The 18594-nt window shown below is 47.0% G+C and overlaps 2 protein-coding genes across 4 annotated transcripts in view; both read left to right on the top strand.

The window, feature by feature from the left end:
• Nucleotides 1-5249, top strand: part of WDHD1 (WD repeat and HMG-box DNA binding protein 1) — a 32370-nt gene extending 27121 nt beyond the window's left edge. For all 3 annotated transcript variants that reach the window (XM_083434523.1, XM_083434524.1, XM_083434525.1), the window contains exons 21-27: nucleotides 707-843; nucleotides 1626-1667; nucleotides 2348-2400; nucleotides 2517-2675; nucleotides 3034-3167; nucleotides 3363-3498; nucleotides 4346-5249. In XM_083434523.1, coding sequence (XP_083290649.1) covers nucleotides 707-843; nucleotides 1626-1667; nucleotides 2348-2400; nucleotides 2517-2675; nucleotides 3034-3167; nucleotides 3363-3498; nucleotides 4346-4549 — 865 coding nt within the window. In that variant the 3' untranslated portion in view covers nucleotides 4550-5249. The remainder of the gene's footprint in view (nucleotides 1-706; nucleotides 844-1625; nucleotides 1668-2347; nucleotides 2401-2516; nucleotides 2676-3033; nucleotides 3168-3362; nucleotides 3499-4345) is intronic.
• A 10807-nt stretch (nucleotides 5250-16056) lies between these two features.
• Nucleotides 16057-18594, top strand: part of GCH1 (GTP cyclohydrolase 1) — a 43370-nt gene continuing 40832 nt past the window's right edge. Inside the window, exon 1 of the mRNA XM_083440028.1 lies at nucleotides 16057-16787. Coding sequence (XP_083296154.1) covers nucleotides 16442-16787 — 346 coding nt within the window. The 5' untranslated portion in view covers nucleotides 16057-16441. The remainder of the gene's footprint in view (nucleotides 16788-18594) is intronic.

The following is an 18594-nucleotide window of genomic DNA, read 5'->3' on the forward strand; positions in this document are numbered from 1 at the left end:
TAAAAAGTGAGATACGGCCATCTTTTTATGGCTTGAAGTTGATTCTTGCGGAGACTGGGATGTTTCACAGACTGGGGATGTTCTGGAAGCAAGAGTTAAGCTTATCTTTCTCTCCTAGGACAGAATAGCATTTTGAGTGTAAAGGTTTGAACAGACACACACACATTTACCAAGGGACCTTGTGAATATACCACTCTTAACCCATTGTCTGCACTCTTTCCTCCTTTCTCACATGAATTTTCTTCACTATTCACCATTTTCCTTAATAGTAGATAAGGGTTGTGTTTTGGCAGTGACCTTCGCTAGAGTGTGCTTTTAACCAGAGACTTGTTGTTAGCTCTAGGACAGTCCATTAAGGTGCTGTGCAGCATATGTTACTGTTCTTTATATTTTCCCTGTATCCTCTCCCTCCTTTTAGAAACCTCAGAGTGATTAATATCTTCTTCCAACCACACACACTTAGATTCATCAGTGGTACAGCACTGTCTATTCCTTTTTTTTGGTAGCAGGGTGTGTAGTTATCTTCTTCTTTTTACCTAGGTATGCAGTTTTAAGATATTTTCTAGGATGTGACCTAAATCAGTTGTTGTTTTAATCTTACTAATGGCCCAGTGTGTTACATGTGTGGCAGCTGCCTCTTATCTATCTGTTTATCTAAATATCTAGCTAAATGAGTAGACTGCTGAGTTCATTTATCTGCTTTCAGTTACAGTAGCACCCCCACAGAATCAGGTCAGGCCCGGATCAGAAACCTTCAACGTCAGCAAAGTATGGAGACCTACGAGGAAGAGGAGGAGCAGGAGGAGGAGGAAGAAGAAGGCACATCTGAAGTGACAAAACCTAGTAAGACTGACAGATGCACACAAGTATTCAGGGCAGAAGGCTGTATAGTTGTCATATTTCCCAGGTCCTGAGGATGGGTTGTTGATAAGAGCAAATAATGCATGACAGGCTCCACAAAGAAGAACTATTTTCTGGGGCTTATTTTTCTTGATTCATTTTCCTTTTCAAGGAAGGAAAAGCTTGCTTCTCCTTTCCCTCAGTAATCAAAGTAGCAAGTAGGGTCTGTCTTCTGTGTTTTCTAGCTTTTAGCATTTTGTAGCTCACTTACAGGGACGCGGGTGGCACTGTGGGTTAAAGCCTCAGTGCCTAGGGCTTGCCGATCGAAAGGTCGGCGGTTCGAATCCCCGCGGCGGGGTGCGCTCCCGCTGTTCGGTCCCAGCGCCTGCCAACCTAGCAGTTCGAAAGCACCCCTGGGTGCAAGTAGATAAATAGGGACCACTTACTAGCGGGAAGGTAAACGGCGTTTCCGTGTGCGGTTCTGGCTCGCCAGAGCAGCGATGTCACGCTGGCCACATGACCCGGAAGTGTCTTCGGACAGCGCTGGCCCTTGGCCTCTTTGAGTGAGATGGGCGCACAACCCTAGAGTCTGTCAAGACTGGCCCGTACGGGCAGGGGTACCTTTACCTTTTTAGCTCACTTACCATCTATTTTGCTTAGCTGATGTTCTTAACTAGGACTATAATACAGCACTTATTCATGGTTAACCTGGAAGATGCCTCAAATTTCACTCCTCTTCTCGTGTTTGCACTTACATATACACCATTTGTCATATCTTTCAGAAGGACCTCCTCCAGTCTCTGAAAAGGTGTCTACTCCCAAATCTGGTGAGTCAAAAGGATTATTATTTTCTAGGCAAGGAAAAGATATTAATGGTTGTGCCTGTTTGTGCAACTTTTGGTGTCAGCTGCTCAACTGCAATTCCTCTCTTTTTGTCAAACAGCATGCTTGCATCACTTAATTCTGATGTAATAAATTGGAATACTTCCCCTCCAGCTCCCACTGTGCAACCCAAATCAGCTATGAGGAGTTGGGGGATTGTGTGGAGCATGGGGAGAGGTGGCTTCAGGCAAACCTCGTTTCATTGTGTTTTGCTTTATTGTGTTTTGTGGATATTGCTCCTTACCGGGACGTGGGTGCCACTTCAGGCAGCCCAGCCAGGGGAAGGAAGCTCCCCGCTGCTGCCCCTCTTCTGGCCATAGGAGTAAACTATGGCTGGAGCTGGGTTTTATTGCAATATTAGCTTTATTGCGATGGTCTGGAACCGAACCTGCAATATCTCTGAGCTGGGCTTATAAATAGAATCCCATGTATACAGCATTGAATACAACCCTAAAAAAAGACAAAAACCACATAACATTAATTAATAAAGCACTTCTGTATAAGCAGGCCCAATTAACTATTGTAAATGAAAACAATTACTGTAGTTCCTTTTCCCAAAAGGCATACACAGTGTTTCCTAAAGGTTTTCATTGGTGTTCTTCTCCCCTATCGCTTCTCTCTCCAGTAACAAAAGCTGCAGTTGTTTCCAGCAGTCAAAAGCGAGTCAATCCCTTCAAGGTGAGAATTTGGTGGTTTTAGTTCACTTCAAATTTTAAGTAAAATGTGTGAAGATTGTCAGAAATCCTGAGCGACGGAAAGTAAGGTTTTTTTTTTTAAATGTTTTGCTTCACTAGGTATCCAGTAGCCAAAAAGGTCAACTGGTTCAGCTGGCTAATATCATAGACAACATGACCAAACAGGGCAAGAAAAATTCCACGCCAAACAGCCGAGTTGCTCCAAACAAGAAGAGTCCAGTTATAAAACCACTGGTTCCTAAGCCGAAGTCAAAGCAGGTGAGCTTCGTGTTGACTTATAGTTGCGTGGTCAAAAGCTAAGACCCTGGCATGCCTATTGTTTTGTTTTTCAATACAAAGAAACAGGAAGTAGGTGAAGATGAAATACATACAAACAAACAATAAATGCACACACACACACACAAAGCAAAAGAAATGCTGTCTCACTAACTTCTTCTGTCGTAGTTAATAATGCATTTAAAACTGTTGACTGGGAGAAAAAATTATCTATAAAGACACCCTTTCAAGGGAAATGTTTTAACATCAAGAGATGGGCGCCCAGAGTATTTTACGGTCTGAAATGCATAAATAATACATGTTCACTGTGAATTTTAGGAATCTGTATCTAATTGTATAGGCTGCAGCAGCTGCATTTTTCCAACCCCGGACACCTAGCATTGAAAAGAAGAACATAGATGAGAGAGGAGGGGGAACTGAAGCACCCCCACCCGAACCACCTCAAACTCCGACTGAGAGCAGTGACAATAAAAGGTCAGTGTCCCAGGAAGGCAGTCCCCGTCTTTGCCATTGTGGGGTGGCTAATCCAGAAAGCTCCCTGGGCGTTCCAAAAGTTCCGCTGCAGAACATTTCAGAATCCCTTTCTCTTCTTCTTCTTCTTCTTCTTCTCCTCCTCCTCCTCCTCCTCCTCCTCCTCCTCCTCCTCCTCCTCCTCCTCCTTTTTTCAAGGCCAAAGACTGGGTTCCAGATGTGGCTAGACGAGAACAGAAGCTGCATTGGGGCAGATAATCCTCATTTTGAAGAAGCTGAGATAATAAAAGAAGGCATGAGTCGATTCAGAAATCTGTCTGCTGAAGAAAGGATGGTAATGGAGTCCCCCCATGGAATGTTCATTTGCTTCTTCTATAGAAATCCTTCCCCCGCCCCCCCTGTTTCCTTTCCCCGTTCCTGGGTTCTGCGGCTTTTCCATTGCCTGCTCCAGCATTGTTACCAGGCCCCAGAATGAATGAACTTGGAGGTAGCTGCGTGAAGCATTAATCTGCATGTTTGGCACAGTATGGCCTATGTTGTGCCACGCCAGGTGTGTAGAAGCTCAGACCCTTCGGATGTTGCTGAACTACAACTCCCATCAGCCCCTGCAGGCATGGGGGTGGGGTAGCTAATGTCGCAGAAGACGTAATCGGGATTCAATGTGACTTTAGCAGAATGGAGAACTGGGCCTAAGCTAACCAAATGAATTTCAGTAGGAACAACTGTAAGGCATGAAGAACCAGCTACACAAATAAAAGATGGGGGACACCTGGCTTGCCATTAGCAAATGTGAAAAAGATCTTGGGGTCTTGGCAGACCACAAGCTTAACATGAGTCAACAGTGTGAAATCACCCAGGGAGCTTTCATAGTAGAGATTTGAACCTGTCTCTCCAGGTCTAGTTCAGTGCTAATCACTACAACATGCTAACTATAATATTTGCACTGCACCCCCTGATCAACATCTCCCCATCTTTGCTGCAGTTGGAAATCTGGTCTAGGGGTGATGCCTTGAGAGAAGCCAGGATGCAGCAGATCTTCTGATCTTATTTTGTTAGGATTCAGTGCTGGTGAAGAAATATCCCATTCCACAGAATTCAGTGACACTGCACTTGACCTCTGAATAGCTGAATAATGGCAAATCCCTGCTACATTAGTTAATTAGTTTCCTCCCCTGCCCTAGGTTTGGACCGAGAAAGCCAAAGGAAAAGAAGCTGGCGATTCGTCGGAAGGGAAAAAGCGGAAGCGCTTGGAAGTTGTTAACAGTGATGGGCAAGAAGGCCAAGGGAAAAAATCAAAGGAGGACACAAGCTCGGTCACAAAACCCAGTTCCATTCAGGAGTCTGCCATCGCAAAGCTATCAGCATTTGCTTTTAAGCAGAGATAAACCAGCTTGTGCTTTTCTAAGGGTACCTTGTGGGTTAACTTTAACCTGTTGTTTGAACCAGCCTCCAAACAGGTGTTGCCCTTTTTATGTCATGCCACACATTTAGTTGGTCCCAGTAAGCCAAATCCAAATATTCCTGGCATGAGACCTGTTATTTCAATAGTGCACCGTGTTCCCTTTGGGACTGCACCATGGCAGTAGAAAGCGGCTATGGCCAAGGAGAAAAGGCAGAGAGTCCGTTCCACAGATGTCTACTGATCCTGCTTGACTCTGTTCTTCTGACCTTCTGTTTTCCACTACTTCTTTGTTGCTTTTCCTTTTTAAGTTACAGAATGTGTGAAAGCCATGTTGAAGAAGAATCATTCGCCCCACACCCATCTGGTTTGTGTAACTTCCCCCCTGATCTACGTAGTAAAGGAATGTAGGAGAGATTTGTCTCTTAGGCCGGGGTAGCTAGCGCAGTGCCCTCAAAATGTTGCTTGGCTCCCCATTGGCTCCATCCAGCCTAGCCAGTGATCGGGGATGATGGGTGTTGTAGTCCAACAACTTCTGGAGGGCATCACATTAAATACTCCTGCCTTAGGCATGTGAGCATCATCGGGTATATCTGAGTTCTCCATAGCAAATGTTTTTCTTCCAAATGCTGGAATTTTTGTATTTTTATGTAATGGTTCTACTAAATAAAGTGGTGACATTTGTATATCTTCTTGTTGTTGTTTAGTCGTGTCCGACTCTTCGTGACCCCATGAACCAGAGCACGCCAGGCACTCCTGTCTTCCACTGCCTCCCGCAGTTTGGTCAAACTCATGCTGGTAGCTTCAAGAACACTGTCCAACCATCTCGTCCTCTGTTGTCCCCTTCTCCTTGTGCCCTCCATCTTTCCCAACATCAGGGTCTATTCCAGGGAGTCTTCTCTTCTCCTGAGGTGGCCAAAGTATTGAAGCCTCAGCTTCACAATCTGTCCTTCCAGTGAGCACTCAGGGCTGATTTCCTTCAGAATGGATAGGTTTGATCTTCTTGCAGTCCATGGGACTCTCCAGAGTCTCCTCCAGCACCATCATTCAAAAGCATCCATTCTTTGGCGATCAGCCTTCTTTATGGTCCAGCTCTCACTTCCATACATCACTACTGGGAAAACCATAGCTTTAACTATACGGACCTTTGTTGGCAAGGTGATGTCTCTGCTTTTTAAGATGCTGTCTTGTATATCTTAGTTGATGCATACTTTGTTTTCACTTATCTCAGATGCTAGTTTTATATTTGGGTAGGTCTATTTTGTCCCCTCCAACTTAACTGATGAGAGAAGAAATTCTTCTCCTCTCCCCTCCCCTCATACGTCAGTTCAGCTCCCAGCACTTTGGAGCCCTGGAGAGGAAGGACTTTGAGCCTACAGGACAGGAATGGGGAGCCTGTGCCCCTCTAAATAGTGCTGGATTCCCAACTCCCATCATCCCTAGGTCCCTTGGCCATGCTAGCTGGGGCTGCTGGGAATTGACGTCTAACAACATCTGGAGGGAAATGGGCTTGCCATTCCTGTGCAGTAAGGCATAACCACTTTTAACCTTGCCACAGCCAAGTTGATGATAGCCAAAGAAACCGTTATCACAGCCATTGTTATAGTAAACTCTGTTGGACTCAATAAATTCACTAATTCATCGGAAGGATACTGTGATCTAAGTATGTAATTGTATAATCGATCCAAGGATAACAGTGCCCCCAGGTAAATGAGCAAAGAGATGCAGGAGCACGGCTGACCTGAATTGAAAATCAAAAGACTGCCCTTCCCCATCTCACTTTCATTCAGAGGCATTTGGAGAGGGCTTCAGTTTTAAGAAAGCAAGGGGAGGGTTTGCTAGTCTTAATGGACTGGATAAAAATGGACTGTGAGCCAGGGATGTCTAGTTCAGAGGTCAGGCATTCAGCAGATGGCTTGCCTAAGGTTGCCAATCTCTGCATCTGTAGCCCTTTCATTTTGGAATTAAAAAATATGCTGAACGGCCTTGCAGGGCTACCTTAAAGATTACGGAGGCAGCTTATGTAGAAAAGCTCTTAAGGTGCTTCATACATGATAAAGTCTGGTTGTGAATCCACAGCAGTGACCAGAGGAGGAATGACCAAGCCCCTATTGTTTGCCTTCAGCATCTGATAACCCAAGGTATGCTTCTTCTGAGTATGAAAGTTCTGTATATTGTTTGGGTCTATTCTTGGATATTAGCCATCTTATCCATGAAGCCAAGCTCCATGCGGAAATTCAGCATTCACCCAGGTTTTAGGGGTGCAGATTCTCTGAGCCACACCCTCCCGATAGCTGCACTTTGAGTTTTTAAACCACTGGGGTTGCTTCCATGTTAACTTCTTTTTTTTTGGAATCTGCTGTCATTTGTTCACTTGTTTTTTATGAAACATCCAGACGATGCTGTCAGTCTACTCCACTCTGGGGTTTGCATTCCTTATCTGGACCTGTGATTGAATGCTGATGCTTTTCTGTAAGCAGTGAGATTTAGTTATTCTCTATCTGTGCCTAGGTAAGGGTAAAGGGACTCCTGGCCATTGGGTCCGGTCGTGACCAACTCTGGGGTTGCGGTGCTCATCTTGCTTTATTGGCCGAGGGAGCCGGCGTACAGCTTCCAGGTCATGTGGCCAGGATGACTAAGCCGCTTCTGGCGAACCAGAGCAGCACACGGAAATGCTGTTTACCTTCCCGCCAAAGCGGTACCTATTTATCTACTTGCACTTGGACGTGCTTTCGAACTGCTAGGTTGGCAGGAGCAGGGACCGAGCAACGGGAGCTCGCCCTGTCACGGGGATTCGAACTGCCGACCTTCTGATCGGCAAGTCCTAGGCTCTGTGGTTTAACCCACAGCGCCACCCACTAGGGCTGCCATATTTAAAAAAGCAGGGATGCGGGTGGCGCTGTGGTCTAAACCACTGAGCCTCTTTGGGCTTGCCGATCAGAAGGTCGGTGGTTCAAATCCCTGCGACGGAGTGAGCTCCCGTTGCACTGTCCCAGCTCCTGCCAACCTAGCAGTTCGAAAGCATGCCAGTGCAAGTAGATAAATAGGTACCACTGCGGCGGGAAGGTGGGCAGGAGCTGGGACAGAGAAACGGGAGCTCACCCTGTCGCGGGGATTTGAACCGCCGACCTTCTGATCAACAAGTCCTAGGCTCTGTGGTTTAACCCACAGCGCCACTCGCGTCCTTAATCTGTGCCTATGATGAAACACTAAAAGCAGGACTGCCAGATATGTGCAACTTGGCTAATTGACTGCTTTCACCACCTCATTGTGAGTTACATCTGGGGGATAAGTGAAGAGTTTCCCAATAATTAGCCTCTTTTAATTACCCCAGTGTTCATTTCTGTTTCCAAGAGGGAGCCTTTAATGACTGCTCAATTAAAGCCCCCCACCCCAGACAAATCAACAGGCAGCATTGAAACAGGCTTAACCTGCAAACAAGATTATAATTAATTCTAGCGAGGAACTTAGCTGCATGCCGTTTACATAATTGTGAGCAACTATTATGGAAGGATCTTGGCCATGGCGAAGAACATAAAAATGCATTGCGTTTAGTGCTGTGTGGAAGTCCTGTTTTAATTCAGCTTCCATCTAATTGCTGATAAGCAATACCCCTGCATAGAATATTGGAGTTGATGGGATCTGAAAAGGTCATCCACCCGAAGCAGAGAGGCCTCTGCTACAGCATTCCTGAAAGGTGGAATCCCAGTCTGGAAGGAGAGTCCACTTCTTTCCAAGTTTGCGGCATTGTCTAGCTGACACCCCAGTGTGGTGCAGTGGTTAAGAGCGGTAGTCACGTAATCTGGGGAACCGGGTTCGCGTCTCCGCTCCTCCACATGCAGCTGCTGGCTGACCTTGGGCCAGTCACACTTCTCTGAAGTCTCAGCCTCACTCACCTCACAGAGTGTTTGTTGTGGGGGAGGAAGGGAAAGGAGAATGTGAGCCGCTTTGAGACTCCTGAAGGTGAGTGAAAGGCAGGATATCAAATCCAAACTCCTCCTCTTCTTCTCTTCTTCAGATATCTGAAGGATGTTTATCCTGTCACTTTTAAATTGCATTTTCTCTTGGCTAAACAACTCTTTTAAGATTTCCTCCCAGGAAGCTCCTTACCACATTCTTCCCTGGACCCTAGAGGATTCCAGCATGCAAATAAACCTAAGCTTTTTCATGGAGGGCTGGGCCGGGAGAGGACTTTGCATTATCTGAAGCTCACTGTTTGGCTTTGCAGATGTGTTGAAATCTGGGGACACGGCCTTCTGTTTATTGATTAAACAAGATGTAATACCTGGCCTTAGGGCAACCTTTGCCCTGACCCTGGGCTCAATAGTTTATCTGTTACAACATACCATCCTTGCCGTGGATCACAAAGCTGGAGAAATTGATTACACGCACTGAAAAAAAAGATAGAAGTAAAGAATGTGGAGACTCGCGTCAAGCAGCATAACATACAGAAGAAGAAGAGTTTGGATTTGATATCCCGCTTTATCACTACCCTAAGGAGTCTCAAAGTGGCTAGCAATCTCCTTTCCCTTAGCAATCTTAGCAAACAGGTGATGCACAGTGTTCTGGGTATCTTTTACGGAAAGGTCCTTGCTGGTGGTAGCACCGCATCTATGAAACAGCCTCCCAAGAAAGACTCACCTCGTGTCTTCTCTATGGTCTTCTCAGCCCCGGAGAACATTGACCCAGGCCTTTTTATTTGGGGGGAGCACAGGCAGAAGTGCCGTGGTTCATCTGCATCAGCCCAACCGGACACCTTCATCTGCCCCAGCTGCAACAAAACATGTATCTCCCATATCGGTCTCTACAGCCACAGCAGGCGCTGTAACTCTTCAATGATTTGACTTCTCCCCCAAAGGTGCACTCCTCCACTGTCTCCCAAGACAGATGGATGCCAACCAACAGTTACAAAGCACTTGATGGTTTCTATATTTTGGAAAGCTCTCTGTCTCCACGCTGTATTCAGACAGCTCTTAAGGTACTTGAAATATATTCAGAGTCGCAAAGTGATTTCATGCTCTTTATTCAGCTCATAGTGGTGAGGAGGAATGAATGAAAGTCCCCTCAAAGTATCTGCTTTATATACATCATTTACACAATGGGCTGTACATGATTGGCTAATTCTGGAATTCTACTGTAAGCCAATCAGGTTGTGGATTCACTTCTATCTGGAGCATGATTGGGTGGTTCCTGCCAACCAATCATACTGCTGCATTGTTCTAGGACCAATCAGACTGCTGCATTCTGAATCCTATTGTTCTAGGACCAATCAGACTGCTGCAATTTGGATCCTATTGTTCTAGGACCAATCAGACTGCTGCAGTTTGGATCCTATTCAACTCAGTACATAACAGTACTATAGCCAAATTTGGAGATTGCGGAACAGGATTCGGTCTATGGGCGCCATTGGGTGCCATTTTGAACCAAGATGGCAGACCGAACCTTTCAAAACAACACTGATTAGGACACCTAAAATATTGTAACTGTCATGTTCCTGAGTCACACCATTGGTGCATCTATTCGAAAGCAGATGTTCTGCCACTGAGATACATTCCTACCCCATAGTTATGGCTGAGGGTGGCACCCATAATTTCTGCAACAATTTTGCTACACAAAATTACCTTTGGCTCATTGTGAGGCTAGGAGAGTTGGACCGGTGACTCCTCTGAAATTATTGGGGAGAAAGGAGAGTCCTCAGGAGAACAATAGGCTTATAAAAATTGAGACTCTCTTCACTTTGGGGGGGGGGGGGGATGATGATGGAGAGAGGCTACAAACCTCACTGAATTACTTGCACATGCCATCAGTACATCCTTTGCACCATATACACTTCATACAGATCTCTTGTTTTGAGTAAAAATGCATTTAAAGTAGTTGAAATGTTGCAATATTTATGTTGTTTTCCTTCTCCTCTGGCTTCTGTAGACTTAAAAGAAATCTACAATATTTTCAAAATGTTCTTTGCAACCATCCTCTGGAGTAGAACTCTTTTCACCATGGTGATGATGATTAAAAGAAGACTTTATAATAGTTTATAATTAACAAGGAAACAAAGATTCTTCCGGCTAAGGAAATGGGCTTCATCTTGTGTTGAAAGTTGCATGTGTCATGTTGCTGTTATAGCCCTGATGGTGATGGTGCTACCGCCCACCCCATTGGATCTTTGTCCTCTCTATCTGGGATTCTGCAAACACCAGTGGTGCCCCGCAAGACGAATGCCTCGCAAGACGGAAAACCCGCAAGATGAAAGGGTTTTCCGTTTGCAGAGGCGCTTCGCAAGACGAATTTCCCTATGGGCTTGCTTCGCAAGACGAAAATTGACGAAAATTTCTGAGTTTTTTTTTTGCTCCAAATCCCCTTTTTCTGAAGCGCTAAGCTGCTAATAGCATTTTAGCAGCAAAACCGCTAATCCCTTAAGGCTTTAATAGGCGTTAATAGCCCTTAAACTGTCAATAGCGCTAATAGCGCTAATCCGCTAATGGGCTTGCTTCCCAAGACGAAAAACCGCAAGACGAAAAGACTCGCGGAACGGATTCTTTTCGTCTTGCGAGGCACCACTGTAGTTGCTTTGGAAGACGATAATCAGGCATCTGCACAAAATGACCAGTCCAACAAAGTTGATGTTGAGGAATCATTGCTTCGACATTGGTGATCTTTGCTTCTTCCAGTACACTGGCTTCGCTCACAAGGATCATAGGAACGTGCAAGCCCATTCACCACGACAAGGTGATGATTCAGCGAGCGAGGTTTTGAATGATACCAGGTGCCCAAAAGGGACAAAGAGGAAATGAGTCACCAAAGCGTATTTATGACATATTTTCCTTACCCAGGCCCTTATCTCCTCGACAACTAACAGTTTCCTCCATTTCATTTGGCAGCAGGAATACTGACCACTGAGCTAACAGAGCTCTGCAGGGAAGAGGCAAAAAAGCAGTGGAAAAAAAACAAAACAAAAACAACAACGCACAGACAAGATCAAAGTCTTCAAAAGTAGTGGTGCTATCTGGTGCAATCTGCCTTCCTATTACAGTGCTGGAATGGGTTGAGAGGGTTAAACCTCACTCCCAATGACAGCTACCAACCTAGATATGGCTGAGGAGGGACACTGTGTGCCTGTCTCCATGGGAGAGAAAGTGTGACTGCATCTATATCTGCACTGTGTGGCCTTGCCAATCACTGGCATGGAGCTCTCGGGAGGGTTGGCGATGAGGAAATGGCAGGTTTTCAGGGTCAAAAAGGTTGCCTGTGCCCAAGGCCAGCTCAAAACATTTTGCTGCCTGCGTTGAATGACAAGATGGCACACACAAACACACACACACATGCCCAGTTACACACAAAGTAGCCGACTAGATTAGCAATGGACTAGCAATAGCTCAGTATGGCAGAAGCTCTCCAATTTTTCAGACAGGCATGTATTTCTCAGCCTTTCCTGGAGATGCTGAGATGGAGCCTGGAACCTTCTGCAGAGAAAGCAGATTGAATTGAAATTGAAATACTTTATTAAATCAATCAGTCAATCTTTATTACGGTCCAGAGACCCAACAAATCGTTACAAAGCAATGCGCAATTCAGACAGCCTACCTCCAGGTTAAATAAGCATCTTGTTCAGACCTAGAGATCATTGGTTCTTGCAACCACCGATAAAAACTTTGAAATACTTTATTGTCACTTGTACAACTTGTATACAGTGAGATTACACGAGCACCCCCCACTCAGCTCTCTTAGTCTTAATTCCCCTCGTTTAGTGACAGTTGCCCTGTTGTTATCTTTTCATTCAGCAGCCTAACAGCCCATGGATAGAAGCTGTTCTTTACCCTGTTGGCGCGACTAATCCGGCTTCTATATCTTCTGCCCTAGGGCAGGAGATCAAGAAAGTGCTGGCCAGGGCGTGAATAATCCCTGAGAATTTTCCTCACTCTCCTGAGGCAACGTTCTTCTGCTATTTCATCCAGTGGATTCACGGGACAGCCCATAATATCTTGTGCTGCATTCACCACCCTCTGTAGGCACTTCCTATCAGTTGATGTCAAACCATCATACCACGCATGGTTTGGGCTTTCTTAACCACCTGGGTTGTATTGATTTTCCAAGTAAAGTCTTCAATGAGATCAACTCCTAGGAAGTTTGTTCATACCACTGAGCAACAGCCAGGTGTGGGACAGGCCACATGATGTACACAGTGTTGTGTAGTGGTTAAAGTTTCGAACTAGGACCTGGGAGACCAGGGTTCGAATCCCACTCAGCCACGAAGGGTAACTTAAAGCCAGCCACTGCCTCTTGCAGAATCAGAGAATTGTAGGGCTGGGCTGCCACGGAGAACGGCAGGATACAAATGTGAAAATCTGTTCCTACCCTGATTCATTCCTATCATTCCAGGTCTCCTTTCTTCTAAGAAGACTCCAGGCCATTTTGCACTTGCTACGTTTATTATTATTTAGTGATGTATGGAAGTGAGAGCTGGACCATAAAGAAGGCTGATCGCCGAAGAATTGACGCTTTTGAATTATGGTGCTGGAGGAGACTCTTGAGAGTCCCGTGGACTGCAAGAAGATCAAACCTCTCCATTCTGAAGGAAATCAGCCCTGAGTGCTCACTGGAAGGACAGATCGTGAAGCTGAGGCTCCAATACTTTGGCCACCTCATGAGAAGAGAAGACTCCCTGGAAAAGACCCTGATGTTGGGAAAGATGGGAGGGCACAAGGAGAAGGGGATGACAGAGGATGAGATGGTGGGACAGTGTTCTCGAAGCTACCAGCATGAGTTTGACCAAACTGTGGGAGGCAGTGGAAGACAGGAGTGCCTGGCGTGCTCTGGTCCATGGGGTCATGAAGAGGTGGACACGACTAAACGACTAAACAACAACAACAACACGTTTATTATTACATGACCAGTGCATGCCTTTCTTCACGGGGAGGAAAACCCTAATGGTTTGATGGTGATATAAATGCAATCCCTTACAAGGAAGTGGCGCCTCTAGTGCCTGATATTACCCCAGCTGAAACAGACATGGCTTAAGTGAGCCTGTGGTTCACTCCCACTGGTATCTCCTTACAAGCTTTCAGGAAACATTTAGCATGTGCAGAAATAGACGTCTTCCTGAAAGCTTCCTCCAGCCAGAGGGTGGAGGACTCAGTAGCCAATATTATGCATGCATGAATTTAATAATATGCATTGTACATATATTGAAAGCTGAGACACTCCCTGCCCACATGTTCATTCTCCGGGGTATCTTAATCTATTTTCTATTCGTTTTATATACTGTTTTGGGCACCACAGTTCAAGAAGGACACTGACAAACTGGAACGTGTCCAGAGGAGGGCAACCAAAATGGTCAAAGGCCTGGAAACGACGCCTTATGAGGAACGGCTAAGGGAGCTGGGCATGTTTAGCCTGGAGAAGAGGAGGTTAAGGGGTGATATGATAGCCATGTTCAAATATATAAAAGGATGTCACATAGAGGAGGGAGAAAGGTTGTTTTCTGCTGCTCCAGAGAAGTGGACACGGAGCAATGGATCCAAACTACAAGAAAGAAGATTCCACCTAAACATTAGGAAGAACTTCCTGACAGTAAGAGCTGTTCGACAGTGGAATTTGCTGCCATTGAGTGTGGTGGAGTCTCCTTCTTTGGAGGTCTTTAAGCAGAGGCTTGACAACCATATGTCAGGAGTGCTCTGATGGTGTTTCCTGCTTGGCAGGGGGTTGGACTCGATGGCCCTTGTGGTCTCTTCCAACTCTATGATTCTATGTTTTTTTCCTTTTATGTCTGGGTAGCGTGCAAAGGAGGTTATCTCACTTTGCCATTGCAAAGACCTGGGGCTCATGAATAGGAGTTTGAACCCTTTTCTCCTCTGTGCACTAAACCTTCCTGGAACCACCCGCAAGGCACTTCATATGCATTATTCACTAACCCACACAACAATCTTGCAAGGCAGGCCATTATTATTATTCAACGCCTCTCTTTCCCCCGCTCTCTGGCTCTTATACTCACCCTCACTTCTCTGAGCAGGGAAAAAGCTCCTGGGGCACAAGACTCACTCAATTGGGGTTCCTCTGGAAGGAGGACACTACTTATTTTCCCCCCACAATGGGAACTTTTGAGGAATTGAGTACAGCCAAGAATAAAGACTATTAATAGCTGATTGCGCTGGAAAGTGTTTTCATATCTGACTCAATTTAACAATGGGTAATATTGGTACCAGCATGAGTTTGACCAAACTGCGGGAGGCAGTGGAAGACAGGAGTGCCTGGCGTGCTCTGGTCCATGGGGTCATGAAGAGTCGGACACCACTAAACGACTAAACAACAACAACAACAACAAATATTGGTACATTATTTAATGATGGACATTGGCTATTTTGCAATGAATTAATGTGTAACAACTAATGTTGTAAGACATTAGTTCTTCTTTAGAGGTTTCTAAGCAGAGGTGGTCTTTGTCCATGGAGTTTTCTTGGCAGGGATACTGGAGTGGCTTGCCAGTTCCTCCTCCAGGTGGATCACGTTCGGTCAAAACTCTCCACTATGACCTGTCCATCTTGGGTGGCCCTGAATGACATAGCTCATAGCTTCTCTGAGTTACTCAAGCCCCTTCGCCACAGCAAGGCATTGAATTATGGTGCTGGAGGAGACTCTTGAGAGTCCCATGGACTGCAAGAAGATCAAACCTATCCATTCTGAAGGAAATCAGCCCTGAGGGCTCACTGGAAGGACAGATCCTGAAGCTGAGGCTCCAAGACTTTGGCCACCATAGGAGAAGAGAAGACTCCCTGGAAAAGACCCTGATGTTGGGAAAGATGGAGGGCACAAGGAGAAGGAGACGACAGAGGACGAGATGGTTGGACAGTGTTCTCGAAGCTACCAGCATGAGTTTGACCAAACTGCGGGAGGCAGTGGAAGACAGGAGTGCCTGGCGTGCTCTGGTCCATGGCGTCAGGAAGAGTTGGACACGACTAAACGACTAAACAACAACAAGCAGAGGTTGGATGGTCATCTGTCCTGGACGCTTTAGCTGTAATTCCAAGAACATTACAGTGACATTCAAAAAAACAAAAACAAAAAACAAAAAAACCAACCAAACAAACAAACAAACAAAAATAAAACAAGAACGAAAGAGAATTGGATTCCACGCTGGTCATTTGGGTTTTTGCGATTTCACATTGTTTTGATGTTTTCATGATTTTATCGTACCCGTCGGCCAGGATATTATTTTTTAAGAGTTGGCGGTGCGCAAAGATCCTTATGAACCAAATAAAAGCCATCAGGCAGTCTCCTGCGCTCCCCACAGCGACCCAGCCTCTCCCGCTTCGACAGGGGCTCCTCCGCGTCCCCGCTTGGCCCAGCCTGGGCTCCCCCCGGCCGCTACCCCCGCTTCCGCCCGTGGAGCTCGCCGGCCGCCTGATCCGCTTACAGGCTGCCAGGGCGGGTGACGCACGGGCAGGGGAGCCCAATAGGAGCTGCGCCGAAGCCTGGCGCGTTATAAAGTGGGGCGAGCCGGCCGGGGAAAAGTCCGAGGGTGGAGCCGAGGGAAAGGCAGGGCCGGATCCTGACATCGGTGTTCTTTTCCCTCCTCCGTCGAGGCGCGCCACGCTTTTCCCTGCCGGAACACGCTCCGCCAGGAACTCCCCAACCTCTCCAGCGCCAAGGCGCACGGGTCACCGCTTTGGCGCACCGTCTCCAGCGCTGGAGACAACGCTGCGCTGCGGATCCCTGCGCTCCTCGTGGGTAGAAAGACTCGCCCCCTCCGTCTGAGACCGGGCACGGTCCCTCGGGTGTTCGTCCCTCCAGGGCGCGCGTCCTTTTGCGCGCAAAGTCGCCAGATCCAGCCCGCATCTCCAGGGTTTTCCCCAGCCGCACGGACAGCTCTCCCGGTTCCGGAGGGATGGAGAAGGTGAAGGCGCGGGCGCTGCTGGAGCAGCCTCTGCGAGCCGCCAGCTACAACGGCTACGCGCTGGCGGAGAAGCCGCCGCAGGCGCTGCCCGGCCGCTCCTCCGCGGACGCGCCGCGCTGCCCGAAGGCTGCAGCCAGCTCTTTCGAGAGCTGGAGAGAGGAGCGCACCCGCAGCGAGGAAGACAACGAGATGAACCTGCCCGGCTTGGCCGCCGCCTACAGCACCATCCTGCGCGCCCTGGGCGAGGACCCCGAGCGCCAGGGGCTCCTCAAGACCCCCTGGAGGGCGGCCACCGCCATGCAGTTCTTCACCAAAGGCTACCAAGAGACCATCACAGGTGAGCAGGGCTCCGGGGCACAAGGGTGCACCTGGAGAATAGATCCCCCCCCCAATCTAAAAACAAAGCAGAATGCCCAGTGCTTTGCATTGCTCCTGTTCCCAACAGCCTTGTGAGGGAGGCAGGCTGCTCTTCTCAAATTAGGGGCAATTTGAGCTGGCTGTAGTGTCCTGGTTCCAATAAATGAATGTGCTTAAAGGGCTCCGTGTAGATCCTTTCAGGCACCCCCTCACTGTTCCCATGGAGTAGATTGTAGCAGACTCTGTGCCTTCGAGCTGTTTTGGACTGCAGTGCCCACTAGGCAGTGCTGCCCAGGGCTGGTGGCCTTGTTTTAGTCCAAAGCAACCAGAGGGCACCGGAATAGAGAAAGGTTGGGGATGAGACTTGCCTGCAGGAGATTACAAAAGTTGGTAAGTGAATTTCCAATGAAATCATTGTTACTTTGGAAACGCATTGGAATTTAAGAAGCTGGCTTCTACAGAGTCAAGCCATCTAGCTCAGTATGCCCACACTGACTGGCAGAAGCAGCTCTTCAGGATTCCAGACAAGGAGTGTTCCCCAGCTATAATTGGAGATCATCATCATAATACAACAATTTATTATTTATACCCCGCCCATCTGGTTGGGTTTCCCCAGCCACTCTGCGTGGCTCCCAACAGAATAATAATAATAAACCAACAAAACACCAAACATTAAAAACTTTCCTAAACAGGGCTGCCTTTGAGTATCTTCTAAAAGTCAGGTAGTTCTTTATCTCCTTGACATCAGATGGGAGGGCGTTCTACAGGGCAGGCGCCACCACCGAGAAGACCCTATGCCTGGTTCCCTGTAACTTCGCTTCTTGCAGTGAGGGAACCGCCAGAAGGCCCTCGGAGCTGGACCTCAGAGTCCGGGTAGAACAATGGGGGTGGAGATGCTCCTTCAGGTATACTAGGCTGAGGCCATTTAGGGCTTTAAAGATGCTTCCAAGGATTGGACCAGGTGCCTTCTGCAGGCTCCTCCCATTTTAAGATGACTTTAAAAGTTAATACTAAACTTTAATGAATGAAACAACTTTAAACTGCTGGGTCACTTTGTATGGCGCCGGCATAGCAAAGCAGCTAAGAAACCTGAGGCCTTGTTCACACTCCTGTTTACTAGCTGTGTTGGGTTTTTAATCCCTGCTCACAGGACATCATCCAGAATACAAGCATATCCTGTACTTTGTTGTGAAATTATACCATCTGGGGCACTGTCTCTCCAACCAGCTTCACACAGATCTGAGTCCTTAAGGCTAAAACCACTCTTAATCTCTAGACAAGGTGTGGACTCCTTTGCATAGGGTAAAGACATCCCACCCCCATCAGTGTCCCCTGGTGTGAACACACCCTCGGTTGTGAATCAGAAACTCCTGAGTATGAATCTTAGCTCTTCCCTGAACTCCACCTTCGATCTGGTCTCAGAGGAGTCTTCCCTTCCTCCCTCTCTCCTCTCCCTCTGACTAGTGGCTCTCTAGGATTTCAAACAGGACTGTTATGTTTGGCCAATATAAAAATAATAACATTGTTATTAGCGTTATTATTAGTACTATGTACACCAGGGTTTCCCAAACTTGGGTCTCCAGCTGTTTTTGGACTGCAATTCCCATCACCCCTGACCACTGGTCTTGCTAGTTAGGGATGATGGGAGTTGAAGTCCAAAAAGAGGTGGAGACCCAAGTTTGGGAAAGTACACCAACTAGCAGGGTTTTAGGATGGGGTCTCTTTCAGCTGTGAGGATTGAATCTCTGAAATTTTCTGCAGGCAAAGTTAATGCCTGTCCCAGACCC

This window comes from Podarcis tiliguerta, assembly GCF_965153285.1.
Source record: "Podarcis tiliguerta genome assembly, chromosome: 1".
Taxonomy (NCBI): Eukaryota; Metazoa; Chordata; class Lepidosauria; order Squamata; family Lacertidae; genus Podarcis; species Podarcis tiliguerta.